Consider the following 27,705-nt stretch of genomic DNA (forward strand, 5'->3'; position numbering starts at 1 on the left):
AACGGCGATACGTTCTTTCCTATCACATAGAGCCCATTAAAATACCACCTTCCCTTTAAGAGGACAGTTCCACTCTCCTATCAGCAGTAGGTCTGTGCGTGGGGTATTTATTCCCGGAGAAGGGGTGAGCTGCAGGGTACTACCCCGCTCCCTTGGAGAATGCTCGAGTGCCACTGCCAGCATGGGGCTTACCCGGTTCTTTCATGTCCCAGGGAACTGAAGGGCAGATCGTGGCTAAGACGGCCTGAGAAAAAAGCTCTGCCTCTCTCTGAACCAAGACACACAAGGCTCGGGGTAGATTAGAGCAGACGTCAGGCATCCACAGGCCTCCTTAAAATAATCATGGATACCAGTTATTGAATTCCTACCAGGCATTGGGGCAGGGGCTTCAGTAATAGTTAATGAACACTGTTAACTGACCCAAAAGAGTCAGGCAGCTTTGGCTAGCTATAAATGACACCAATTTACTCAAGGGTCTTAGGTTTTGCAAGCTGGAAACACAACTAGGCAATACCCAGCGTGTTCCAAAGGAGAAAGAAAAGCTGGGGTTTTTCTTAATAGTAAACAATACATCCAGGTCTGCGTTCTTTGCCCCGAGTTTGGCCAGGATGGTGGTTGTCTGATGTCTGGTGGTCTAGACAATGGCACAGTTGCTTCTTGAGGTAATTCAAATGGTTAACTGAAGGTTTGATGCATGGCCAGGCATTAACGCACAACACACTGGCGCCCATCCAGGTATTGACGCAGGACTGGAAAGTTCAAAACTTTTAAGTTCCCAGCGTCAGTCAGAACAAGAGTAATTGTCTCCTTGTGCCTCAGCCTACTTAATTTTAATAATTTAGCAGCTTGGCTGTAATGACTCCATTTTACTTCTTCACTCTATTCCTCAAACACTATGTGAATTGTTCTACATACTTTATATGGAGTACTGTATTTATTCTCCCAAAAGCTCTATGAGGTAGTGGGTTAATATAACTCACATTTTATAGATGAATAAACCAAAGCTCAGAAAGGTGAAATTGTCCACAGCCACATAGTGAGTGGCAGAGCCCAGATCCAAACCCAACGTGTCTGGTTTTAGATTCCCCACTATACTCCATTGCCTTACAAACTGCAACCCTCACCAAAAGTTGTGGTTGCATATGGTTAGCAAAATGGTGGTCGGCAAGATCAAGAGGGAAAGGGACATTATTCTATAAATGTGACTCAGATGCACCCAAGGTGTGTCTGTCTTTTAAGATCTAGAGAAGATGGCCTTGACTCTCTAGGAAGTTCAATGTCATCCTTGAGATTTCTGCCAATTCCATGAAGGGTGAAGGGGAGGGAGGCACTGAGGATTTATAATGTCAAGGTCACTTGTGGCTGTCAGCTCCTACTTCTGCTGAGTTCAGTCCATGGATTGTGGCTCCATTCCATAACACTGCTCCACCTCACATCAATTCAGATGGATTAAGTCCCTGAGGGTTTTCCCAAATACTCCATTCACAAAACCTTTTTTTTTTTTTTTTTTTTAATAATCCTTACCTGAGGAGTGAGGTTATTTTTTCCATTGATTCTTCAGAGAGTGTGGAAGGGAAAGGGGCAGGGGGAGGTAGAGGAGAAAGAAACATCAATATGAGAGAGACATTGATTGGTTGCCTCCCACACACACTTAACTGGGAATCAAACCAGAGGCTCCTTGGTGCATGGCCAATGCTCTAACCACTTAGCAACCCGGCCAGAGCAGGCTCATTGTGGGGTTTTTTTTTTTTTTTTTTTTTTTTTTTTTTATTTTTTTTTTATTTTTATTTATTTATTTATTTATTTATTTTTAATTTCTTTATTGATTAAGGTGTCACATATTTGTCCTCATCCCCCCATTCCCATCCCACCCCTCTCCCCACGCATGCCCCAATCCCCTGTTGAACTTAACCATTGGATAGGCTTATATGCATGCATACAGGTCCTTTGGTTGAACTCTCCCCCTCAAATTCATTCCCCCCACCCTCCCCCTACCCTCCCCTATCCTCCCTCTGAGGCCCGATAGTCCGATCGATGCCTCCTTGATTCTGGTTCTGTTCTTGTTCCTTAGTCTATGTTGTTCATCATTTCCTCTAGATGAATGAGATCAAATGTCACTAGATATATACTAATAAGAACTGAATGTGAGACTAGCAATAATATTTATGCTGACAGGCAAATGAATCAATCTGTAGCGAGCTTCCCCCTGGACCAACAGTTCTTTTGAGACCCAATTTCGATGTCCAGTAGTTCCTTATGTGTACATGTCAGCACTGACCCCTCAGCTCTGGATGGTGGACAAATGGTGGTAATGGAGGTCCGACTCCCTCTGGTTTGGTCTCGGCCGAACCCAGGGGCACGGCGTCACCTGGACTAAGGGGCACGTGGCCTCACCCATACCCAAGGGGCGCGTGGTCTCACCCGGGCCTGGGACCCAGCCTCACCCGGATGGATCCAGGGGCGCACGGCCTCACCCGGACCCAGGATCTGGCTTCACCCGTACCCAGGGACGCTTGGCCTCTCCCAGACCCAGGGGCACGTGGCCTCACCCGGGCTTAGTTGCACAAGGCCTCACCTGGATCCAGGGACACATGGTCTCACCCAGACCCAGGAATGTTTGGCCACTCCCAGACCCAGGGCCACTTGGGCTCACCCGGGCCTAGGTGCACGAGGCCTCATCCGGATCCAGGGACGCATGGTCTCACCCGGACCCAGGGACGCTTGGCCTCTCCCAGACCCAGGGCCACTTGGGCACACCCGGGCCTAGGTGCACGAGGCCTCACCCGGATCCAGGGACACATGGTCTCACCCGGACCCAGGGACGCTTGGCCTCTCCCCGACCCAGGGCCACTTGGGCTCACCCGGGCCTAGGTGCACGAGGCCTCACCCGGATCCAGGGACACATGGTCTCACCCGGACCCAGGGACGCTTGGCCTCTCCCAGACCCAGGGCCACTTGGGCTCACCCGGGCCTAGGTGCACGAGGCCTCACCTGGATCCTGGGACACATGGTCTCACCCGGACCCAGGGACGCTTGGCCTCTCCCAGACCCAGGGCCACTTGGGCTCACCCGGGCCTAGGTGCACGAGGCCTCACCCGGATCCAGGGACACATGGTCTCACCCGGACCCAGGGACGCTTGGCCTCTCCCCGACCCAGGGCCACTTGGGCTCACCCGGGCCTAGGTGCACGAGGCTTCACCCAGATCCTGGGACACATGGTCTCACCCGGACCCAGGGACGCTTGGCCTCTCCCAGACCCAGGGCCACTTGGGCTCACCCGGGCCTAGGTGCATGAGGCCTCACCCGGATCCAGGGACGCATGGTCTCACCCGGACCCAGGGACGCTTGGCCTCTCCCAGACCCAGGGCCACTTGGGCTCACCCGGGCCTAGGTGCATGAGGCCTCACCCGGATCCAGGGACGCATGGTCTCACCCGGACCCAGGGACGCTTGGCCTCTCCCAGACCCAGGGCCACTTGGGCTCACCCGGGCCTAGGTGCACGAGGCCTCACCCGGATCCAGGGACACATGGTCTCACCCGGACCCAGGGACGCTTGGCCTCTCCCAGACCCAGGGCCACTTGGGCTCACCCGGGCCTACGTGCACGAGGCCTCACCCGGATCCAGGGACACATGGTCTCACCCGGACCCAGGGACGCTTGGCCTCTCCTGTGGGGTTTTTTTGTGTGTGTTTTTTAAGTCCTGGTGTCTTTTTTTTTTTTTTAATATATATATATTCAGAGAGGAAGGGAAAGGGAGAGATAGAAACATCGATGAGAATCATTGATCGGCTGCCTCCTGCACACCCCACTATTAGGGATCAAGCCCACAAACCAGGCATGTGCCCTGACTGGGAATCGAACCATGACCTCCTGGTTCATAGGGCTACGCTCAACCACTGAGCCACACCAGCTGGGCTCATTGTGGTTTTGCTGTGCCTTTCCCAGATGGCACATGGTATTTAACACCTTTTCATGCACTTATTGGCCATTTGTATATCTGCTTTGAAGAATTGTCTACTCAGATAAAACAAGACCCCTGTTTTGTATGAGGACTCTCCATCCTGTCTGGAACTTAGTTCCACAGGGCATGCCCTGCAAGAAAAGCCTGCCACCCATGTTGGTCTGAGGACCTCACATTTTTGTTGGCTTCCATATGGCCCAGCATGTGTTCATTCTATCCATCTCAGCCTTTGTTTCCCACCAGAGATTATTTATATAAACTAATTTTTGCTTACAGACTTTTTTCCTGCCAGCTGGGAGAGGGAAAGGTGCATACTAGCAATTTGCCCATCTCCATCTGAGATGATCTGTATCCCTAATGGGGGACAAATACCAAGTGTTATAGTGCCCATTCGGGCCCTGCCAAGCACACAGTCCCCTTTCCATCAGATTGGGGGGCACCTGTGGGGTTTCTAGGCTTCTCTTTGCCCAACTACTATCATTGTACTATTTTCAGGGAACAAAGCACGTGCTCATTCCTGGAGCCTTCATTCGGCTTGGCCTCAGGTGTGGCATCTCTAGGTGAATCTTCCAGAAGCATGTGGTTTTGGTTGAGACCCTTCCCAGGTTTCTACATCAGAGACCCATTCCCGGCTACTTTCACTTCCTCTGGGCCACCGAATTGTGCAAAAGGAAATAAAAATGACAACAAAGATGCTATGATAGTAACTGTGTTTTAATTTTGGCTGAATTGGCTGTGAAGGAGTAAAAACCTGAAGAGGATACAAGCACGAAAATCAACTCGGACCGGAAAACACCGAGCCCTGCCATTCCCCAGGCAGGCTGCGGGCAGACTCAATGCCGGCTGCAAGGTTACAGGAACTTGTGTTTTCCTCAAGCTGCTGCAGCCGTTGTGCAATGCCACAGTCACCCCCTAATTGAGTAACTGGCCTTCTTACCCAGGAGACCCCCAGGGCCCTGTGGCTTTTTGATTTATTCCTGGCAATACGCAATTGCTAACCCACCCTGCCTCCTGACAGCACCTGCCCCCCAGTTAATCCTCATCTCCCCCAATCCTGCCTCAGAAAGCCACCAACCCAGAACTGGTATCTTCAGGGGGAGCCCAAACCTCAGAAAAGACACCCTCCGCCCGTGTCCAGCGTCACCCCAGGCCTCCTCGATGCCCCAAGTCAGTCAGTTTGATTTTGCTGAAACAGAGGCTTGTCCTCTGCCAGCTCCGGCTGTTCAGCCTTTGCGAGCTGGTATTACACGGGTGTAGCCCAGCTCTGTTTTTTTCCATTTGGCTCAGCTTTTGTTTACCATCAGAGGTAATTAACCCAGGTAATGATTGCTTACGTGTTTTCTTGCTGCCAGCGGGAAAGGGGAGGAAAAGTGCTATTAGCAACTCTCCCAGATCTGTCTGCCTCGTGGTTGTTTTTTTTCATCCTCATGGAGGCTATGTTTTTGTTGATTTTAGAGGGAGAGGGGGAGGGGGAGGAGAAATATTGATGTGAGAGAGGAAACATCGACTAGTTGTCTCCCGTACACTCCCCAACCAGGATGGACTGAGGATCAAACCCACAACCTAGGCATGTGCCTTTACTGGGAGTTGAACCTGCCATCCTGCGATGCATGGGACTACAGCAACCAACTGAGCCACACCGTCCAGGGCTGTCCACTTCTTCTAAGATAGGGTGGGCACCCCAACATAGCTGCCCATGCAGGAAGGCGGGCAATTATCCAGTCCCAATCATGGACAGCACTTGGGTGAAGGGCCAATGAGCAGTGTGCACCTCCCAGGGTCTCTCCCCAAATCCCTGTCAGGGAACAGCCGTGGTGGCCCTGCCCCCAGCAAACTGTCTGTCCCGGGGAAGTCCCTCCTCCCTTTGGGCATCAGGACAGCCCTCAGCTCACTTAGGCCCCTTCTTACTTGGAAGTCTGTGATTCTAAGTTCAAACCATAGAATTAAGTGGGTATCCCGGCAATAAAAATTACTAACATCTGTTAAAGGCCTTTGATGTCCCTGGCACTATGCGTAGCATTTACTATATATTATCCCATTTAGTTCTCATAATGAGATTAAATATTACTATTACCCCCCCTCCCTTTTTAGGTGAAGAAACGAGGCAAAGAGAGGTTAAGTAACTTGTCATAGATAGTAAGGGGCAACCAAGCAAGTAATCACATAGCATCCTGTTTTGCTAAGTATCATGGAGAGATCAAAAAGAAACTGAGGCACAGAGAGAGACATGACTCTCCTCAGTCACACAGCCAGAACCCTCTTTGGCCCCTTTTTTTAAAGCTGCTAACAGCACTCCCTCCAAACCGGTCTAGCCATGGCAAAGGGAAGGCTCTCCTGCAGGGTCCTAGCCCTTTAAAGTAACCTGACCTGGAGCTGCACACCCCAGACTTGAAGAGAAAGGGAAGGAGGAGGAGAGGAGGAGCTCCAAGCAAAGATGCTGTGTTGGTGGCTCTGGGACTACAGCAACCAGCTGAGCCCACCTTGGTCCAGCTCAGCAGACCAGAGGCAGCCTGTTGATAAGTTTCCTTTGAGCTTTGGGGTATTTATTCTTTGTTAACACTTAAAACTCAGGATTTAAGATTTCTCTTAAGACATCAGAAGCTATGGAAACTCTGGATCCTGTTCCGCTGGATTAAGCTCTCATTCACTACATTCCCCCACCCTCATTTACGAGATTTGCCTGGAGTCTGGGCATCCTGCTCTGGACACACATGCCGTCCATTTGTGGCACATTCCAGCTCATTCATGTCCACCGTGTCAGCTCTCCAGCTTTTCCTGCCCCTTAAGCTCCACATCCCCGTAACAATGGCTACCCCTGAGACAATGTGGCTCTTGGTTGGAACAATAGCCCATGAGCATTGAGTTCAATCATCTATTTTATAGTAGAAGCTGAGCCCTAGAGAGGGAAAGGTTTTGCCCACACTCATGGATCAGGGAAAGTTCCGTGTGGAGTATATTTTATTGCATCCTAAATTACAGCATGTTAGCAGTGGGGAATCCAATTCCATTCACTGCAAACGGTGTTGATTGACAGCTTAGTTTTACCTAGTGGCCAGGACTATTGTGCCCTGACCACATTCTAATTCTGCAGCTACTTGGCAGAGTGGAAGGATAGAGTTGGTGGCTTTAGAGCCAGGCTCAGCCACTCCCTGTGTCACCTTCTGCAGTTACTTCATTACCCTGAGCCTCAGCTTCTGCTTTTATATGAGAACTAGAGGCCCAGTGCACAAAATTCGTGCATGGGTAGGGTCCCTAGGTCTGGCTGGTGATCAAGGCTGATGGGGGCTGATGGGGGCCTTCGGGCTACCAGCCAGGGCTTTCTTTCCCCTGGCTGCTGGCCTGGGCCTTTCTTCATTCCACACCGCCCCCTGGTGGTCATTGTACATCATAGCAAGTGGTCAAACTCCCAGTCAGTTGAACTCCTGGGGGGACAATTTGCATATTAGCCTTTTATTATATAGGATTCTTCTCAGCCAGAGCACTAGATTAACCAGTAAGTGGATTATCTGGCTCTGATTTCAATACTAAGAACCTCAAGCCCTTTCCTTTTTGCAAACACTGTCACTTACTGGGTACCAGCAGGTGGCCTGCACACAGAATTCCAGGTGTGTGTTTTGTCAACTGCATGATCTCCCCACAGCTGCTTATGGAGAGACTGTCTACACTTTGCTGGATGTGTTTCTTAGGCAAGTGGCTCGACCTCTCTGAGCCTCAGTTTCCTCATGGGGTTGTTGTAAGGATTTAGTGAGATATTGGGTGAAGGGCATAGCACAGTGCCTGGCATTATAGTATGTGTTCAATATATGTTAGCAATATAGTCCCCTAAACTCAAGTACCGATTTCTAGAAATTAATCTGGAATGACAGCCACATTGCTATCACTATACCTACTTTCTTGACAACTCTTTATACAAGGGACAAGCTGACACTTACCGATGGGTCCCATGATTACTCTCCCATATTCCCATACCATCTTCACAACTGCCCGTCAAAGGAGCAGGTCAGCGATGGCTTTCCCTGTCTTGCAGGTGGTAGGTCAAGTGAAGCACTGATGGTCAGACATGAAGACATAGGGTTGGGCTATAACCTGGATCTTTTGCCTCCAAGACCAATGTTCTACCCCCTACACTCTGCTGACTACTAAACGAGATGGTCGGCTGAGGTGATTCAGAAGGCCCCTCAAGTATCCTAGGCTCTTGGGGACACCACTATGAATGCCAATTCTTGCTCTGCAGACAGCAAATTCAAAACGTTCTGGCAATGTTGTTTGGATGCCCAAGACTTCTTCTGAAAGTGCTTTTTGAGATGACGAAAACCAAAATTTTAGAGTTGGGCGGTAGTACTATTATCCCATTGGAGAGACTAAAGTCTGGACAATTTATGGAAGGCAATAGGAAATATATATCAAGTGCCTTCAAGATGTGGTTTTGGTGCATTTTTCACTCTAATTCACTTCTGGAAGCTGTCTTAAGAAAAATCAGGTAAAAATGAAAAGATTTACTTCACATCATTTATGATATCAAAATTTAGAAACAACCTAGATTTACAGTACTAAGGAATATGGTTTAATAAATGGTCATTTAGTCATACAGGGGGTACTATATGCCCTTAAAAATGAAGATTTAGCCCTAGGCGGTTTTGCTCAGTGGATAGAGCGTCAGCCTGGCCTGTGGACTGAAGGTCCCGGGATCCATTCCCATCAAGGGCACATGCCCAGGTTGCAGGCTCGATCCTCAGTAGGGGGCATGTAGGAGGCAGCAAATCAATGGTTCCCTCTCATCATTGATTTTCTATCCTTCTCTCCCTCTCCTTTCCTCTTGAATCAATAAAAAAATATTTTTTTAAATGAAGATTTAGCTGGACAGATTTCAGGATGGAAATGCTGCTGCCTGGGCAGTGGGGGAGGGGAACATAAGCAATGTGCCCAAATTGCTGTTGGAGCCGGGGTGCTGAGGCTCTTAGAGACCCACTCTGCCCACACTACCAACCATGGCAAGGATTGCACAGCACCAAGGGCATATGTCCCCCTGGGGTCATCTGCCTCTTTGTGGTCTACCTTCTGGGTAGCTGGTCCCACAGAATTCCCTGCCCGAACAATCCTGAGTGCAGTTGTAGGGCCTGTGCTAGCACTTCCCTAGGTCAGTCCCCCCGAGGTGTGCCTGCGTTACCGTGTATGTGCAGAGTGGAAGGATAGGCCCGAGTGATAGCTGTTTAAGAGGGGTAGTTTCTAAGGGGAGGAGGGTTTTTGCAGGGAGATATAAATGGGGCTTGAAGTTGAAGGCTAGAATGCTCCCACAGGCATGTGAGGTCCCTGGAGGGGTTCTCTGTGTCCTTGTCGTGGGCCCCACAATGTTAGGGAGGGGGCCTGTGAAACACAAATCCATACACTCAGTGATGGATTAGCGATGTCTGACACTGCAGGAGGTTAGCTGTGGATTGGTTCTTTTAAACTGTACAGAACATGTTTCATGTCAGCCTTCCCCGCCCAACAAGATGCATCATACTCCTACCACCTGCCCAGCATCCACGTTCCATTCGGACTTTTGCAGGAAAGAATGTTCACCACCTTCCAGGGAAGTCACCCTTGCATGTTTGAACCGCCTTGCTCATTAGAATGTTCTTCGCCATGCAGATCCCCAAACTACCTTCCCGGCACTTCTACCCTTTGGGCCACATTCTGGATGTTGACTTGCCCAAGGCCACACAGCTCCTCAGTGGTGAAACCTGAGTGGGCCCCCCAGCCCTGTTCTTACCGCTCCACCCTGAGCTGATGCTCAGAGGAGCCCCAGAGCCAGTGAGGCCAAGGCAGGGAGGCTGAGGGTCAAGTCTTCTCGTGCCTCTAGCATCTCTCCGTCCAGCCCCCACCCCCAATCATCTCGCCACAGCCCAGCCCCTGTCCTCTAAAACACAGAGAGAAAAAACACACAACACGACATTTTGGGGTCCAAAACAAAACACCAAGGACAATGTTAATAAATACAGAACAATTCCAAGATCTGGATCTCAAAGGCGGAGTTCACGCCCTTTCACAGGCAGGCTGGGCCACAGGAATGATTCAGTGTGTGCCCCAGCTTCAGGAGGGGCGGGCAGCAGGTGGAGGGCTCTCCGCCCCAGGCACTCACAGGCCGGCCCGCTGCTCCTATCCCTCTAGCCTGGCTCAGAACAGCCCTCACCCTGGGGAGGAAGAGCTAGCAAGCACCTCTACACCTGCTGAAGGGTCTGGGAGACCCTCTGCACCACTTGGGGTGAGGGCCCCTGGGAGGGACCCTTGGGGATTCAGGTGGCTTCCAGAGAGCCAGAGGGTCAAGGGAAGTTATCTGCCCTTGGAGGTAAGGGGGTAGGAGCAGCTGAGGCACCACAGTGCTGTCTGTCAGTGTCTCCTCCCCACCCCAGCATGGGGCAGAGGCCTGCCTGGGGTGGCCCCTGTCATTTCCTCAGAGCCCGGCTATGAGTGGACTCTGGTCCTCAGCTCTGAGGCCTGACTCCCCTTCCCCATCAGCACCACAAACCTCTGGCTCAGCTGAAGCCAGGTGGGGGAAGAGGACCCCTAACTCCAGCAGGAGTGGTCTCTGGCAAAGGGCAATGATGGATGGGGCACAGCCTGAGAATGCACGTCTCCCTCTGTGTCCCACCGGCCCCCTTCCAGGCCGCCTCCCTTCACGCCCTGGAGTGATGAGTGATGACAGTTGCCATTTCTGGTCTAGCCATGGCTCTAGCACCAGTTGGGAAATCCCTGGATGAGGAAGACACTTTCTAGAGTGTTCGGAGCCCCCTTGGGTGAGCTGGAGTGAGGCTGGGAGGCCCACCTGTAGACTGGAGGTCCCAGAAGCAACAGAAAGTGCTGTCTACCGAGGCAGAGGTGGCCACCAACACTGGTGACAAGCTGGACTGCCCCTTGGCCCTGGCTGGAAGAGCTGCATGGAGCTCTTGCTACAAAAGGCTGGGCCTGAGATAAACTTGCCTCCCGCCTGCCCCAGCCCTGCAGCCGGAGCCCCCCAACCGCCCTCACCCCCAGCTCCCTTCCTCTCTGACTGACTGCCCCGGGGCACCGCCCTCCACTTCCCTTGGCCCTGCTTTGCCTCTCTGAGCAGAGGGGCCAGGTAGACAGGGCCTGCATAGGGGTCCCACAGGTTCTGGTGAAGACAGGCAGCTGGACGGATCCAGTGTGGGACCCAGTGGCTGTGAGGGCAGGGCGTTAGCTGGCCCTCAGTCCTGGCATGGGAGACAGACAGGAGCCCCTGAGAGGTTCGACTCAGTCACCTGGGCTGCTTGCTGAGGTATCTCAGGTTACGGTTTTCCCTGATTTTTTTTTCTTCCTCACACACCCGTCTCACAGGTGGAAAGTATCACAGCCCGAAACTAGAACAAGAAGGCAAATAATTTAAAAGGAAGTCTGTGCTTGCCCCTGGCCCGCTGTGTGTCCTCTGAGCTGGAGGTCTTGGGCCCACAGAGTGTAAACTTGACTGGCGGCGGGATGGGCAGGGCGGGGCTCATGTCACCGGGGAGGTGGCTGGAAGGCTGGCGCCCGGGTGCTTCGGGTCTCCGCTGAGTTGCCCTTTATCCTCAGAGGCTGGCAGAGGTGGGCCAGTGGTCCAGCCCCAAGGCCGCCCCCGGGTGGCGCCAGGGGAAGTACTCTGCAATGCTCCAGGACTCAGTTTCTGGGGAGCAGAGCCGAGGCGCTGGGTCACTGGGGGGCTTGTACCCAGAGGTCCTGGGAGCTGTGTGGGTCGGCCACGTGGATGGTTGTCTGAGCCCATTGAGGCCACAGTGGGCTCCACAGCATCTGGAGGGGCCTTGGCTCCTGGCGAGGGGCTCCCAGGAGTGGAGGAGGGTGGTGGTGAGGTCAGGCGGGGGTCCAGGCTGGCATCAGGGCCTGAGGCCTTCTTGGAGCAGGACTCGCAGCACAGCCGGTGGTAGCCGGGGATGGAGCAGTAGCGCTCGTGCACCTCCATCTGACAGAGGATCGACCTGTCCCCCATGCAGGGCTCTGCTGCACACACAGAACAGGGACCGATGCCGGGAGGACATCTGTCAGCCGCTGACACCAGGACACGCCCCCGGCCTCCCCCTCAGCCCGCCAGCTGCAGGCCCTTCTCCTGCTCTGGCTGGACTCACTATAAAGCTTGTTCCCAGATGGAGAAACGGGCCGCCTGACAGGAGACAGGACTGAGTAACAGCCTTACTATGTGGCAGAGGGACTAAACGCCGAGCAGTGGTTCTCAAAGCAGGTCCCCAGCCTGCGGCATCACCGAAGCTCGTTGGAAATGCACATTCTCAGGCCTCGCCCAGACCTCCCGAATCAGAAACTCTGGGGTGGGGCCCAGCTCTGTGTTTTTTGTTTGTAAATGTTTTTTACTGATTTCAGAGAAAGGAAGGGAGAGAGAGAGAGAAACATCAATGATGGAGAGAATCATTGATTGGCTGCCTCCTGCACACCCCACACTGGGGATCAAGCCTACAACCCGGGCATGTGCCCTTGACTGGAATCAAACTGGTGAGCCTTCAGTCCACGGGCTGATGCTCTAGCCACTGAGCCAAACCAGCTCGGGCCCAGCCCCGTGTTTTAACAAGACCTTCAAGGTGATGCCAACACACGGGAACCTCTGAGAACCACGGCCCTACATCATGAGTTGTCAGATTTGACTGCCAACTGGAATCCCCTGGGGAGCTTTACCAATAGCCACTGCCGAGCTCCAAACCCAGAGAGACCGGGTGGGGTAGGTGTGACCTGGGCCCTGGGGGACTCTAACGTGTAGCAGATCTTGGGAACCTTGCTCTGGGTGGAAATGGGAACCCGTACCTCCTCCCAATCAACCTAAAGGAGTCTGATCCACTCCACCAGGACAGGCGAATACCCAGGTAAGTCACACTTGTGACACGCTGATCAAACACAGGCCATTTGGAGCACTAAGCCCTCCACCAGGGAATGTGGAATCAAGCAGATCTAGGTTCCAATCAAGGCTCCACCACTTAAAAGCTGTGAGGCCTTGGGCAAGTCAATTTCTCCACCACCACCCTCTGTTTCTTCACCTGAAAAATGGGGATAACGCTGGCATTTGCCAATGAATAATAACAATATAAATAACACTTATAAAATTCCTGGCACAGAGGAGTGCTCACTATACTCGTTTTGTTTGCTTTGTTTCTGCGCTAACAGAAGTCGAGGGAATGAGTCTTGTGGCCTCTAGATGGCGCCAGAATTCTAGGACCGGAATCAGAGCCCCATCCTTTGCTCTTGGGAGGAAAAGGGAAGGAAACCCAGGCCCTTGCACAGCCTGAGCCTCAGCACAGGAGCAGAGAAGCCATAAAGTCAGAGCCAGAAAATTCTCTGAGGACATCTAGTCAGACCGCTTTGTTTTACAGATGAGGTCACTGAGCTCAGAGAGGTTCAGGGATTTGCCAAGGGCACAAGGACAATTGGTCCTCGAACTAGGAGTTAGGGTCTGTGATCTTTCTGCTACTCTTCTTCTTAACTCAGATCTACAATTACCCTTGGGAAAGAGAGGAAGGGAAAGAGAGAAGGAATTTAGAAGGGCACATAGAACATTGATCCTGGTACATAGCAGGTGCCTAGTCAATTATTGATGGATGGATGGATGAGTAGATAGGTGGGTGCATGGATGGGTAGATGAATGGATAGGTGGCTGGGTGGGTGGGTGGATGCATGTGTGGGAGAAAGAACTGATCATGAGGCAGAGAGAAACTACTATTTTGGTTGTTGTTAGCTGACAGCTGGACAGGCGTGCATGCATTATCTCATTTAATTCTCTCAACAGCCGTATGACCGCAGCTCAGATCTACATCTGCTTATCCAAAAATCTTGAAACAATATATGGCTCATAATTCAGAACTTTTGAGGTTAGAAAAATAATATTCACTGTTTCATATTGTATAACATTCCCAGTGGAGATTGGGACATCATCTTATAACCAAATATGGCAATGTTTTCATAGCAGAATAACTGATCTCTTGTTAGTTCAGGTCAAATTTTGCTGCCAAATGAATCTGCACCAAATTTAGGGAAACATTTGCAGCTTTCAGCATTTTAGAACTGCAGATAAGGGATCATGGACCGGGACAAGCATTGTCCCCACCTCACAGCTGAGGAATCTGAGGCTTCTGGAGGCTAAGGTCACATGCACAGGCTGGAAGCTGGGTCTGCTCCACCACATGGAGCAGTGGCCACTGGGAGGTTGGGGGAGGAGTGGGGCCCAGAAAAACACTTACTTGATGTTATCTTGTTAATAGGATGTAGGGGCCCAGATTGTGGGGTCACGAGTGCCTGGACGTCAGCCCTCACGGTAGAGTTCTGGAGATTTCCTGTGAGCAGAGAGGAGCACCTCTGATACTGGGGATTTCTAGGGGCCAGGATACAGGCTGGGCTGGGAATCGGGTCTAGAGGAGCTGGGCCTGCCTGTCCCCCCCCTCCCCATCCTATCCGGCTCACCTCTGCAGGCAGGCAGGCTGCAGGCCTGGATGGTGTCCGGCTTGTCCCCCTCGCACTGTCCGAGACTGTTGGCATTGGTCCGGCACACCACCTGCCGCTGCTGGATGCCCTCTCCGCAGGTGGCAGAGCACTGCCATGAGACAGACAGGGCCAGGCCACAGTGGTCGGGGAGGGGCAGGTGGACAGACAGAGGGAGGGGGCGGTGAGCTCCAATCCAGCCAATGCCCAGGACAGAAAGGGTACAAAGAAAGGTGCCAAGTCCCCACTTGATCAGCGGGATGAGCAAAGAACTGCTGCTGAACAGCCTCACCAGGACAGCACGCCAGCCATCAAATACTCCTGTCCTGGGTGGCAGACAGCCACTGAGCTCAGAACCCCAGGCACCCCTCCACCATCTGAACGGTTAAACCTGGCTCAGGACCCCATTCCGGCAGTACCGCCTGTGTCCACTCTGCCTGGTCTGTGTCCGGGTTCTTACATATGTCGTGTCTCATCCTGGCAAACTCCCCTGTTTGATCCACCAGCCCTTGGGACCTGGGGCAGGACCGTGTACTTGATGCTATCTTGGTAACAGGATGCAGGGACCTGGATCATGGCATCTGCTAAACAGACAGTTGGGTGACAAGGTCCCATAGACCCTTCTAGGTCTGACATTCATTGAATCTGTGGCTCAGATGACCAAAACTCAGCGTGCAGAGGCATGCTCAAAAATGTCTTCTTCCCCAAGAGGAAAAGGCGTGGGTAAAAGGAGCAGAAGACAACAACCACATGCGAGGGCTGCCACACACAGCATCCCCCTTACACTTCTTCCTCTGACAAATGGGTGGTGGTGGGTGGGGCCTCAGGAAAAGCAAGACTGCCCAAGTGAAGCTAGAATGAGAAGGCTGGGTTTTAGGCACCGAGCACAGCCTGGCCTAGTGGGATGGGGAAGAACTTGCAGAGGTCCCCTTCTTAGACGGCATGGGACAACCCGAGGGAGACACCGTGTCACAGGCCACCCAGAACCCTGACACAAGGTGGCTCATCCTTCTGAGGTGAATAATTACAAACAATTGCTCTCAAGTGCTTGCCACGACTTATAATGGGCAACTATCTCCCATCACCTGTCAGTTCTCTGTTAGATTTAACTGTGGGGTCTTTTGTGGGACCAGCAATCTTCCTGTTTTATACTGAAACAGATAAATCTACGTATTACGGAGAACAGAAAATCTTCGTGAGTTGTGTGGGGATTCTTGGTTATTTCAAAATACTCTTTATGATGCAATCTTTCAAGCGTACAGAAAAGTCTGAAGAAGTTGGTCATGAAAACCTGTTCAAATACCACCACCAGCTTTAAAACACCAGCATTCCGGCTTATTTTCAAATATCGTGTTGTGCCTTTTTAAACTTTAAGTGAATCGGAAGGGCTTTTCTTCTTCATACTTCGGTGCTTTTTACCACATTTCTTTTTCTGAGGTTTATGTTGATGCGTACCGTTCAAGCTTGTTTGTAGTATTCATTGTATGAACAGACCACGATTCTCCTTCCCAATCTCCAATAGGTAAACATTTCGGATATTCCCTCATTTTTTTTTTTTTTTTGCTGTTACAATAACCCTCCCTGTGCTTATCTCCTTAATCAAATTAGTTTTTTAAATTGTGGCCAAATATACATCACATAAAATTTACCATTTTAACTATTTTTAAGTATATAGTTCTGTGGCATTAAGTACATTCATATTGTTGGGCAACCCTCACCACCGTCCATCTCCAGGACTCTTCATCTTTCCACACTGACACTCGGTCCCAATTAACCACTAACTCCCTAGTCCTCCCTCCCCCAGCCCTGGAAACCACCCATCTACCTTCTGTCTTTATGAATTTGATTATTCTAAGTACCTCATCTAAGTGGGATCATATGTCATTCTGTGGCTGATTTATTTCATTTAGCATAATGTCTTCAAGGTTTGTATCAAGTGAATTTCTAAGAGAGAACCCTAGACATCGGAAAGAGATCCTATGGCCACTGCCAGGGCCCAGCCAAGAACGCCTGGACTGCTCCACAACCTTCTTACTGCTTCCCTTTCTACTCCGCCTCCCAACAATGAACTTTCTACCGAGTTGCCAGCGTGAACCTTTAAACCTGAAATCGGAGCTCGTGTAACACCCACATAAAAACTCAGTAGTTTCCCACTGCTCTGAGGATACGGTATAGCTTTATACCTCTTCCCAAAGCCCTGGCCACCTTCCCCATGTCCTCCTGCAGCCCCCGCCCCTTTCATCAAGCTCCAGACCCACTGCCCTTTCAGTGTCTGGAACGTGGAAAGTTGTCCCTGCCTGAGGGGCCTTCTGTGGCTCATCTCTCGGGCCTCAGCTCAAAGGTCACCTCCTCAGTGAGGCCCTCCCTGGTGCATTAATCCACTCACGTCCCACACAGATCCAACTGCACCCTGTAAATGCTTGTGTTATGAGTTTACTTGTCCCTTATGTCTCCGTCACTAGACCATGAGCTTTACAAGCACAAGGATCAGATCTGGCTGGCTTAATGCCGGGTCCCTGCATTCCTAGCTCAGTGTGCCTGGCATGTAGCTGGCACTTAGCAAATATTTATTGAATGCAAGAATGTGCTTCAATTTGCTCATTTGTAATAAGGGGATAGTAGCCCATGTCTCCTAGTGCTGCATGAAGGTCAAAGCAAATAGTAAATGAATTTAAAGGCCTAGCCCAGAGCCATGGCCCAGGGCACACGAGAGCTGTTCCACTCAGTGTTGAGAAAAACCAAGTCATATAAGGGGGAAAAAGTCAGCCAGAAACTCCGTTCGCGGGGAGCACCGGATCTTTCAATAGTTCCCCCATCTAGTCCCACCTCCTCCCTGACTCCCCAGAGAAGGTGCCCCATTGGCCCAGCCCCTCCACCCTCTAAGGACAACTCACCTGGGACCAGGCTCCGGTCCGCCACTGGGCTGGGCAAGGCACTCGGAGGCAGGGCCGCCTGGCCTCCGGCCGGTCCCCAGGGCAGGCTTTGGCTGGCATGGCCTTGTGGGTACCGTTGGAGAGGGGCAGCAGGCACTGCACTGCCCGAGTCTGCACCCCCAGCTTCCCACAGCTCCGGCTGCAGGTGCTCCACTCCTCCATCACCCACCTGGAGACAGACAGGGCAGAAAGTGGAGGGGAGGTGGGGCCACGGGGACATTTCCTCCCAAGGTCGCTTCCACCCACTGAACTGCTGCAGGCAGGAGCCAGAGAGTGGGTCTGGGCTTCAGAATGCTTGGGGGCCAAGACCACTGTCCATCTGGCTCTGCAGATGCCAGGCTGTGTGGCCTCAGGGAGGTCACTTAATCTCCCCTCTGACGCCTCATCCGAAAAATGGGTATAATGTATATTTAAATCCCGGCACCCTGCATATCCTTGAGCAAGCTTTTAACCCGTCTAAGCTTCAGTTGCCCCATCTTTCCATCAAGAGCACAACACAGCTGCAGTCACAGCTTGTACAGTAGAAGACTCTCCCATGGGCACTTCAGACAATTAAAGGACTTGATCTATGTAAAGCACCTGGCAGGGTCCATGGCATACAGTAGGCATGTAATAAATGCAGGCACTATTACTATCACCATTAGCGCCTGCAGAGCTTCAGTGCTGATCAGCTAAGCTGGTGGTAAACCAGGCTCTTTCAGTCAACCCCTTCCTTTAAAAAACAAAAAGCCCCAAAACTTCACTGGACAATTTTACAGACAAGCTGGGGTGGGTGACTTGTTAGCCTTGCATTGACTTGTGGGAAGGTGGCCTGAATACCAGTGTACAGTAGCACATAAAGGGAAGCGTGGAGGGCTGAGGGGCTGGGGATCCCAGCCTGGGCCGAGCACAGGGAGGCTGTGGCAGGCTCTAGCGCTGGTCACCAGCTCCAGCCCTGTCGCTGGAGCTCCCCTAGCCTGAGGGAGCTGGAGCTGCTGTGAATCAGTGGGGCCAGTGGGCACCTGCCCCCCACCATGGAGGACTCCTGGGAGGGCAGGAGATTGGATCTGGCTCTCTGTGGTTTCCCATGGCCAGCTACCCTCAGCCCTGCCTGGAGGCCTGACCTTGAATCCTCCATAAGTCACAGCTCTTTCCTCTTCCCCAAAGCCACCTCCCAATAACCTCAAGAATATGACCCTGTGCTCAAAAGAGCCTGCATCCTCAGGCCAGGAAACCCCAACCAGGGGCTAGACCATGGCTGGGGCTAGCAGGCCAGGCTGAGTCCATGGCCCAGATGACCAAGCTGAGGAGAGTTGGTGGACAGTGCCCTGCCTGGGGCTTGCAGCCTGGCAGCACTGAAATCTGCCTCACCTGCATGGACCTCCCAGGTCATTTGAGGAAAGCTGTGCCCCCAAATTGGGCCTCAGTTTCCCCACCTGTAAAAGAATGCTGGAAGTGACAGAACAAAGGAAGCATCTTCCTTCTGGTTGTGAAGGTTAATCCAGGACCCAGAGGAGACAGATGGACAGGAGGGCAGCGCTGGCCGTGGGCAGAGCCTGGCATGGGCTGCTCTCTGCTCAGGGAGTCCTGCCTCGGGGCTGAGTCTCTGGGCTACAGACTGGAGGAAGCAGGCTCCGCAGCCCCTCCTCCAAGGCCGAGGCTGAAAGAAGGTCTGCAACACCCCGGGCTGGCGGGCGTGGGATCAGGCTCCTCATCCCTCCTGGGCACTCACTCAGGCTGGGGGCACTGGTGCTGGTTGCAGCGCCTGCGGATGGGTTTGGGCCTCTTCTTGTGGTCGCACAGGTGCCGCTGTACCATGTGATGGTCTCGTCGGCGCCGACAGCCGTATTTGGTGAACTGGATACCTGTGGGGGGGAGGGCGGGGGGGCAGGCTGCCAAGGGGCTGGTTGGGTGAGGCCCCCACTGCCTTGCCTGGGGCCTCGGGGACAGTGAGCTCTGGAAAGCCTGGAGGGCCAATCCCACCTCCGTCTGTGCCTTTGCACTCCCTCCTGCCCGTGTCACTTTCTAAGGAAGCCTTCCTGACCAGCCTGTCTCTCTATCCCAGGTGTCCTGTGGGTGGGGACATGGCTGCCTCTCTGCTCAGAGGCCCTGCCCTGCCTACTGCGCTAGCACCCCAACCCCAGCCCGGAGACCCTACCAGACGGGCTTCCACACCCTGGAGATCTTCAAGGAGAAACTGAGTCATGAACTGGGGACACCGCAGGCAGAGACAATGTTACCCACTGGCCACTCGGGCTCCTCCCCCTCGGAGAGGCCCAGGGCCGCACCCACAAGGCAGCTGGTGGGTGGGGCAGCCGGGCCCGGGGCAGTACCTCCTCCGCAGGGCTTGGTGCAGGGGGCCCAGCTCTTGAGCGCCCACTCGTAGGTGTCCGTCTCCTCCAGGAGAACGTTGTTGCTGCCGATGAGGGGCAGCAGGTCCTCGTGGATGACATACTTGTAGGCCAGGCTGCCGCGGGGGCCACCCTCAGCTGGGGGGAGCACCTGAGGGGAGATGTCATCCCTCAGAATCCAATCTCATGAGATGTATCCGTTTTCTCTAACAGTTCTAGGGTTTGAGTTCTTGTATTTGGGTCTTGAAGCCGCTTTGAGCTAAGTTTTATACATGATGTCAGGTAGGGGGCCAACTTCACTCACCTGTGGCTATCCAGCTGACCCGGCACTGTTAGTTTAAGAGATTATTCTTGCACTAGCAGTCAGTGGTCGGCAAACTCATTAGTCAACAGAGCCAAATATCAACAGTACAACGATTGAAATTTCTTTCGAGAGCCAAATTTTTTAAACTTAAACTTCTTCTAATGCCACTTCTTCAAAATAGACTCGTCCAGGCTGTGGTATTTTGTGGAAGAGCCACACTCAAGGGGCCAAAGAGCCGCAGTTTGCCGACCACGGCCCTAGCTGGTTTGGCTCAATGGATAGAGCGTCTTCCTATGGACTGAAGGGTCCCAGGTTCAATTCCAGTCAAGGGCACATGCCCAGGCTGTGGGCTTGATCCCCAGTAGGGGGGGGGGGGGTGCAGGAGGCAGCCAATCAATGATTCTCTCTCATCATTGCTGTTTCTATCTATCTCTCCCTCTCCCTTCCTCTCTAAAATCAATAAAATATTTTTTTTTTTTTTTAAAAGAGAGATTATTCTTTCCCCATTGAATGGTCTTGGTACCTTGTTGACAATCAATTGGCCTTAGATGTATGGGTGATCAATAAATACAGGGTGAACAGAAAACAGGGTGTTGGATGGAATTACTGTGCTGACGTCAGTAAGCAGGCCCTGGACCCTGCCCTCCAGGACCTCCCGGACTCGTGAGGGCAGCACCAGGAACAGAGCCTGTCCACGCTCCCCTGCAACCCAGCCTGAGCCAACGGCACTGCGGACAGGGCCCCTCCGGGTCTCCTGGGTTAACGATCTCTGCTCCTTAAGCTCTGGCCTGTGGTCTAGGAAGAGGAGCTGGGAGAGAGGCCCCAGCCAGGACAGTGGCCCTGTTCCCTTCTCAGGAAGCCCGCAGTGCCAGATGGCACCCCAGGGTCAGTTGCCAACTCACTCGCTGGCGATGCCATAGTGCATGCTAACACTGGATGGTGCCAGGACAACTCAAGGGACAAACCCAGGGCTCTGCGCTACGGAGAACAAACGCCCTGTGTGTGGCGTCTCTGGTCCGACAGTGAGACAACTGTTCCTTTTTCCCTCCTCACTGCCATCCTGCCAGCCTTTATGCACAGATGAGGAGCTGGCCTGCGATGGAGAGCACGTTGGCCCAGCTCAGGCTCCCGAAGAGAGTGGGACCGGAGGGTTTCCAGCAGGCCTGTGCTGGCTCAGCAGCAGGGACAGTGAGCTAGGAGGACCAGGCTGGGGGCTCACCAGGACAGCGATGGCTTCGGGCAGGGGCCCGCTCGTCTTGAGGGTTTCCTTGGCGTCCTCCACTGCGTACTCCCACTCCAGGCCCATTGCAGTGAAGGTCCTGCTAGCGGCTTCCTTGCCCTTGGGGTTGAGGATGAAGCTGCCTGTGACCTGGTTCTTCACCGCTGGCCAGGGAAAGAGGGACACACAGATTTCTGTTCCCCTCCACGGGGCCACAAGCCAGACCTCTCCAGGGGCTCCAGACCTTGCCAGGGACCCCTCAGGGCGCCCTGTCTACTGTTACTCCTTCCCACCTGAGCCTCTCGGAGCCCCTCTCCCCAGCCACAGAAAGGGATACAACAAGAGCCTTCATGGATGTCATGAGGCTTAAATGAGATGCGTGTGGGAAGTGCCAGCACGTGTAGACATTATGACAGCGTGAGTTCTCTTCCTTTTAAAGAGTCCAAGTCCCCAAATTCCAGGAGAGTCTAATGAGTCTGGACAGGACCTTCATTGCCAAGGCTTCCACCTGTCCTGGGCTTCCCCAGAGAGTTCATACCCTTTCAGGCACACACAGGCACATACAAGGGCACATGTGCGTGCGTGCACACACACACACACACACACACACACACACATACAGTCTATACATGCTGTGTGCCTCTCGCATATATACTCATACAACTTGTGCCAATGCCAAGTTCCAACGCCCTTCCCTGTCCTGGCCTCCGGCAGAGCCCCAACCCTTCAGGGAACTCACCTGATAAACAGGCGAATGTGCACGCACAGAGATGCCCCACGCGGGGGGCTTGCCCACCTCTACAGAAGCTACCAGGATCTCTCCCTACCGACAGAGGATCAAGATGCTAGACTTCTAGGAGCTGGCCGAGGAGGCCCAAGGGGCTGCTGATATTATGGAACCATTTGTAGGGGTGCAGCAGTAGCCTGTGCGCTCCACTCCCTTTCTGGAGTCAAGGACCCTTCTCTCCTTGCCCCGTCCCCACCCCGGGGCCTGTTCCAGTAGGATTCCCCAGGCAAGCGGGCAGGGAATTGGCGGGGCCAAAGCCCTCCAAACCTGCACTCCCCATGCAGAGTGAGGTGGCTGCCAAGGGCACGGGGCAGGAGACAGGAGACCCAGGCTCAGGCGGGCTCACCCTGAAGGTGCATCAGAGCACACAGAGGGCCCACAGCCCACTTTGGGCCTCAGTTTCCCCTTGTGCCCATGGCCTGTTTGGACTACACCTCTAGGCACCTTCCAGATCAATTACAGCTGTGCTAACGTGGATGTATTTTCCAGGGGAGACAAGTTCTCCAGGAGACTTTTAAAAATGTTCATATTACTTTGACGATAATCTGAAAATATAAATGTCAGCATTTTTGTGACACACAAACCTGCCAGGAGGTGTTATGTTTTGTGGTTGTGTTTCTGACGAGTTGGGGCCAAGCAGTGTGACTTGGTGGGCACAATGTGTAAGAGGGGCTCGGTGACAGTGTGACCTGTGTGTCCTCTGTAAGGGGTCTGAACACGGACAGGTGTGAGAGAACCACCCATTGCCCCAAATGCAGGCAACAGCCTGCTGCCCCCTCCCTGCCAGGACCCTGCTCTAAACCATGCTTGTTTTTTTTAAATTCAGATCTAACTCACATACCATACAACTCAGCCTTTTAAATTGTGCGATTCAGTGCTTTTTAGTGTACTTACAAGGTTGTGCAATCTAATTCCAGAACATTTTCATCATCCCCAGAGAAATCTGAGACCCAGTAGCAGTCACTCCCCCTCCCCCTCCCCTCAGCCCCCGACAATCACTGACCTATTTTCTATCTCTATGGACTTGCCTCTTTTGGACATGTTCATTTTTGGACTGCCAACTTAGTTTCAACAAAAACAGAATAAAGCAAACAAACCAACAACAACAAAAGTCTCTCATGACATGAATGTTTTTCATTTGAATTTTATTGATTTATTTGGAGGCCCTAACTTTTCATCTGCCTTGGCTAGATAGTTGTAGAACTTTTATAAATATAAAGGGGAGGCATCTAGTTTAGTGACTATGTTTGTCCTTATAATGAGAATAATTTAGACAGTAGGTTGCAAAAATGGCTACAAATGCCTCCTATTCCTGTCTACATGCCCCTTTGCACTGGGGCTCTACCATGTCTCCATCAAGAGATGGTCTGTTTCTACACCTTCAGCCTGGGCCTCGCCACAAGATCTGCTGGGACATTGGAAAGCATGACATGCCCTGGCTGAGTAGCTCAGTTGGTTAGAGTGTTGGCCTGATACCCCGATATACCAAAGTGGGGGACCCGATCCGTAGTCAGGGCACATATAAGAAGCAACCAATGAACGCATATGAATGCACAAATAAGTGGAATAACATATCAATGTTTCTCTCTCTCTCTTCCTCTCTCTAAAACAAACAAACAAAAATAAGAAAGCATGACACAAAAAGCTTGCACACGGGGCCTGCCCGCTCTCACAACTCCGGAGGAACCATGTGACAGACACCACGTATATAACCTTGGGCTAGCCTGCTGGGGACAGGGCCCTGTCAGCCCCATGACCCTAGCGGACAGCCAGTACCAGCCAGGGCCCTACACACCCACCAGCTGAGTGCATCTGCATGAGCAAGTCCAGGCAGTTGAGGTGGAAGCAGCACCCAGGTGAGCCCAGCCCAAACTGCTGAACCACACAAAAACAAAATAAAAAGAGGTTCTCTGCCATTATTCAAATTTGTGAAACCCTCCCTGCATTAGAACCCTCTCCTCTCCCAGCTCCCCCAAACCTGTGGGCAGCTCTGGGGGCCTGGCAGCCCCCCGACACTCACCAATGCGGTGGGGGGCCTTCTCCAGCTCCTCAATCTGGATGTGCCTGGCACCTGCTGGGATCTGTACCAGCTTGAGAGCTCCTGCCAGAGGAGGATCCAGAAAAGCTGTGAGCACCCTGAGCCATGGTCCCACTGCCCAGCATCCCCTTTCGTGGCCCCCCACCCCTGTAGGTACCCCAGGAACCTCAGTTTCCTGATCTGTAAAACAGGCATGGGCCCTTCCCCACAACGTGGTGCCAAGATCACATGAGCTGCTGTAGCTCAGATGCTCTAGGCACTCGAAGGGGCTCTGTGTGTGGTAGTTGCTACTATTTCCCACTCTCTTGAACCTCCTCTTCTCCCTGGGTTTTTCCTCCCTCCTCTTCTGTCCCTCCCCCCCCCCCCCACTTTCTTTTCACACCTTAAGCCACAGAAGGGATTTAGATGAAGCAGGCCATGAAGATCCAGCATGGCTGCCCTGGGCCCTCATGGCCAACCCAACGCCTGGAAACAAACCTTTCTTGGAGCCACGGATCTTCTGCCAACAGGAGAGGCAAGGTAAAGCTGTAACAATCCCCCAAGGGCAATGATCTAGTTCACACTAACATGTAAAGGACTAATATCTGGCCTTTTCAACAGCAAGCTTGGCAAGACTGAAGGTGGAGAGAGGAAAGTCAAGGAACTCAAAAGTACCAGGAGTTCAAAAGCAGGAGGCACCACGGGTGCTTTTAAAGTGAGAGAGGAGAGAGGGGAAGCGCACTACCAGTTCAGCCTGGGCCACATTTTCACACTGGTCGGACTCCTCCCTCCCACCAACAGCCCCAGAGCCAGGAGGTGGCTGAGTCCTGTCACCACACGCTGCCTAGCAGGAAAATGCTTCCGAGTCCCTGGCCCCAAACACAGGTAGCAGGTCAAACACGGTGACCAGCTATGGCATCTGGTCACCAGCCCTGGGCAGACGGGACGGTCTGGAGACTGGCTTTGAGGCCCTTTCTCCCCACGTAAACTGTGACCCAGCTCCAGGAGGAAGGGCCCACCTGAGGGACACTCAGGCACCCCAGTCGCTGCTGGCCATCCCTCCAGCCCCAGCCTGCTTACCTGCCTTCTTGGAGGCCTTGCCCAGCGTCCCCTTCACAGTCCGGCAGTGGGAGTTGTCGCCGCCACAGACCCCACACTTGTCGTCTGCCTTCATGGACCCCACTTCTTTGTCACAGCCGACGGGCTGAGGCCAGAGGTGGGGTCAGTGGGAGGAGGCTCCCATGCCCCATTCACCACCCTGAGGTCAGCAGCCTGTGCCCCCCACTCCCTCATCCCCAGGCCCCAGACATAAGAGAACCCATTCCTGGACAGGGCTCTGTCACAAGCTTGCATGTGACATGGGCGAGGTCTTAAAACTGGCCACTCCTCTCTTCTTGAATGGGGCTGGGCAATAGCCCCTTTCTAGCATCCCAGGGTTATGTTTGAAGACGAAGGGTGTGGGTGGGGACAGTGAGGCAATGCTTGTCTTTGTAGGGAGCAGAAGGGGCAGGGAGAGTGGGTGGTCCGGCGGGGGCCACCTACCACACACTCTCCGCGGGCACAGACACTGTAGGGGTCCCGGTAGCTGCAGCGTGTCCCATCGTGGACCACTTGGTTCATGAAGACCACATCCCCCGTGTCCTCTGACCGGCAGATCAGCTCGCACTTCTGGGTGTCTGTGGGGACAGGAGCCCTGCTGAGCCCCGAGCTGGGCTCAGGCTGGAAGCTCCAGAGCCAGTTCTGGGCAATAGGGGGCGCAGTGGGGCTGGGGCTCAAGTTTCCTGCTCTGTCCCTTGCTTATTGGCCATGTGATCTTGGGCAAATCATACCTGACCCCTTCGAGCCTCCGTTTCTAATTTATTTTCCTTGATCAGTAAAACGCTACATCGGATGGTTGAGAAAAATCAAGTGATAAAATAATAACAACAACAATAACAAGCCAACACGTAGTGAATGCTTACTAGGTGCCAGATACTTCCCAAACCTTTACACACTCTTGATGTACAACTTCAAACGCTTTTCGTGAATTAGCTCATTTAAGACTTTCTATGCCCGAGGAAGTAGGTTCTAACATCACAGAGGAGAAAACCAAGGACCAGAGAGGTTAGGAATTTGTACCAGGCCACACAGTAAGTGGAAGAGCCAGGATTCCAGCGCAGGCAGTCTGGTTTGGGTCCTGGTCTGTCCTCTACATGCATTTAACCAGCCACACATGTGGTGGTGTATCTTAACATGCTTGCAAACATTACAGGGAAGCATGAAAAGCAGGAATAGTGGTCTGTGTTTGGGTTTGTAAACGGAGCAGCAGTGAGGGAGGGAAGGGGCTCCTATCTAGTTCTAACCATTGAATGTGCTATTCTCTCTCTGGGCTATTGATGTAAAAAGGAGGCCCCAGAGAACATGTAAACACTCTCTGCGTTTCTTAGAAAATGGGAGGTTGGGGCTTAGCTAGCTTCCTGGAATTTGTCTGAAAGCCCTGGGAAAACTCAAAGTCTAGCTGCCCCATCAGCCTCCACCCCTCACAGCCCCTCCCCACCCTGTGCTACGGTGGTTTGTTTGGATTCTGACTGGATCCGCAAGACTTTCAAAGCAAGCCACTTGCTCAGCCACATTTCTAAGGGACCATCGGGCATCTTGCCCAGCACTCAGGACTCAGAGCCGCAACATCCAATACCACTTTGGATTTCACCCACAGGAGTCAGATTCCTGGTGGGACCTGGTGGGGGGGAGAAGAGGGGGGCGGGGCGAAGGATGGGGGCTCCAATTGTCCCAAAGACCAGTATGACCCTGACCACCATGTCCCCGGGCAGGAGGGTCTCAGGGCAGCCGTGGAAGCCAGCCTACAGTGGCAAGGAAGTGGTGAGCTCCCCAGGGAAGGAGGCAGGCAAGCAGAGGGAAGACACATGTAACATGTTCAGTGGGGTATGTGTACTGGCGAGCAGTGGACAGGCACCTGAGGTCCCTTCCAACTTGGAGACTGTCATTCTAAGTGGGCTGAACAGCTGAGGGTCCTTCCATTGATACCCTGGAGCCAGGGCTACGAAGAGGCAGCCAGGGCCTGAAGAGGAAAAGCTGTCCCATCGGCACTGAGGCCAAGGGCTGCCTGGTGGGGTGCGCATCAGCCCGTGGAGAAACCATGGAGAGAATGGTGGGGAGGTGGGCTCAGAGGACTGTCAGGGTCCCTTCAGCCCGATGGCTCTAAGGCGCGGCGAATCTCAGCCCTTCACTGGCCTCCCGCTGCCCCTACAAGAGCCATCCCTGAAGTGCTCCCAGCAGACAGGCACTAGCCCTGTCTTGGTCCCCTCTGCATGGGTCCCACGGCCCGTGTCTGTCCCACAGCAGCCTGGAGGGGGTCTGTATGAGGATCCCACCAGTTCCCATCAGCCTGCCTTTCAAATCATTTTCATTAACTGCTGGAATGGCAACACAATCAGTAAAACCTAAAACCACGGCATGGGATAGGATCGAGCTTCTCGGGATGTTGGTTTTGCAAAGCAAGGGGTGCCTGCACCTGTACTATGCCTACCTGTACAGGTAAGGGCATGTGGGAAAGGCACCAAGCCCGACAGCCAGCACAGCGGCCAGCTCACGGCACCTCTGGGTGAGGCGGCCTTGCTCAAGACATTCTCCTTGCTCTCCAGAAAACAGTCATGATATTATACACTGAGTGGCCAAATTATTATGATCTCT

At 52.9% G+C, this 27,705-nt stretch overlaps 1 protein-coding gene across 2 annotated transcripts in view; it reads right to left on the reverse strand.

Annotated features, from left to right (window-relative positions):
* Nucleotides 1-11,450: 11,450 nt before the first annotated feature.
* ADAMTS14 (ADAM metallopeptidase with thrombospondin type 1 motif 14) overlaps nucleotides 11,451-27,705 on the reverse strand; it is a 76,112-nt gene continuing 59,857 nt past the window's right edge. For both annotated transcript variants that reach the window (XM_008145418.3, XM_008145417.3), the window contains exons 13-22: nucleotides 25,558-25,691; nucleotides 25,096-25,219; nucleotides 24,019-24,099; nucleotides 21,212-21,375; nucleotides 19,671-19,839; nucleotides 19,070-19,202; nucleotides 17,320-17,527; nucleotides 14,408-14,537; nucleotides 14,188-14,280; nucleotides 11,451-11,950 (exon numbers count right to left, since the gene is read on the reverse strand). In XM_008145418.3, coding sequence (XP_008143640.2) covers nucleotides 11,451-11,950; nucleotides 14,188-14,280; nucleotides 14,408-14,537; nucleotides 17,320-17,527; nucleotides 19,070-19,202; nucleotides 19,671-19,839; nucleotides 21,212-21,375; nucleotides 24,019-24,099; nucleotides 25,096-25,219; nucleotides 25,558-25,691 — 1,736 coding nt within the window. The remainder of the gene's footprint in view (nucleotides 11,951-14,187; nucleotides 14,281-14,407; nucleotides 14,538-17,319; nucleotides 17,528-19,069; nucleotides 19,203-19,670; nucleotides 19,840-21,211; nucleotides 21,376-24,018; nucleotides 24,100-25,095; nucleotides 25,220-25,557; nucleotides 25,692-27,705) is intronic.

This window comes from Eptesicus fuscus, chromosome 17 (assembly GCF_027574615.1).
Source record: "Eptesicus fuscus isolate TK198812 chromosome 17, DD_ASM_mEF_20220401, whole genome shotgun sequence".
Lineage (NCBI taxonomy): Eukaryota > Metazoa > Chordata > Mammalia > Chiroptera > Vespertilionidae > Eptesicus > Eptesicus fuscus.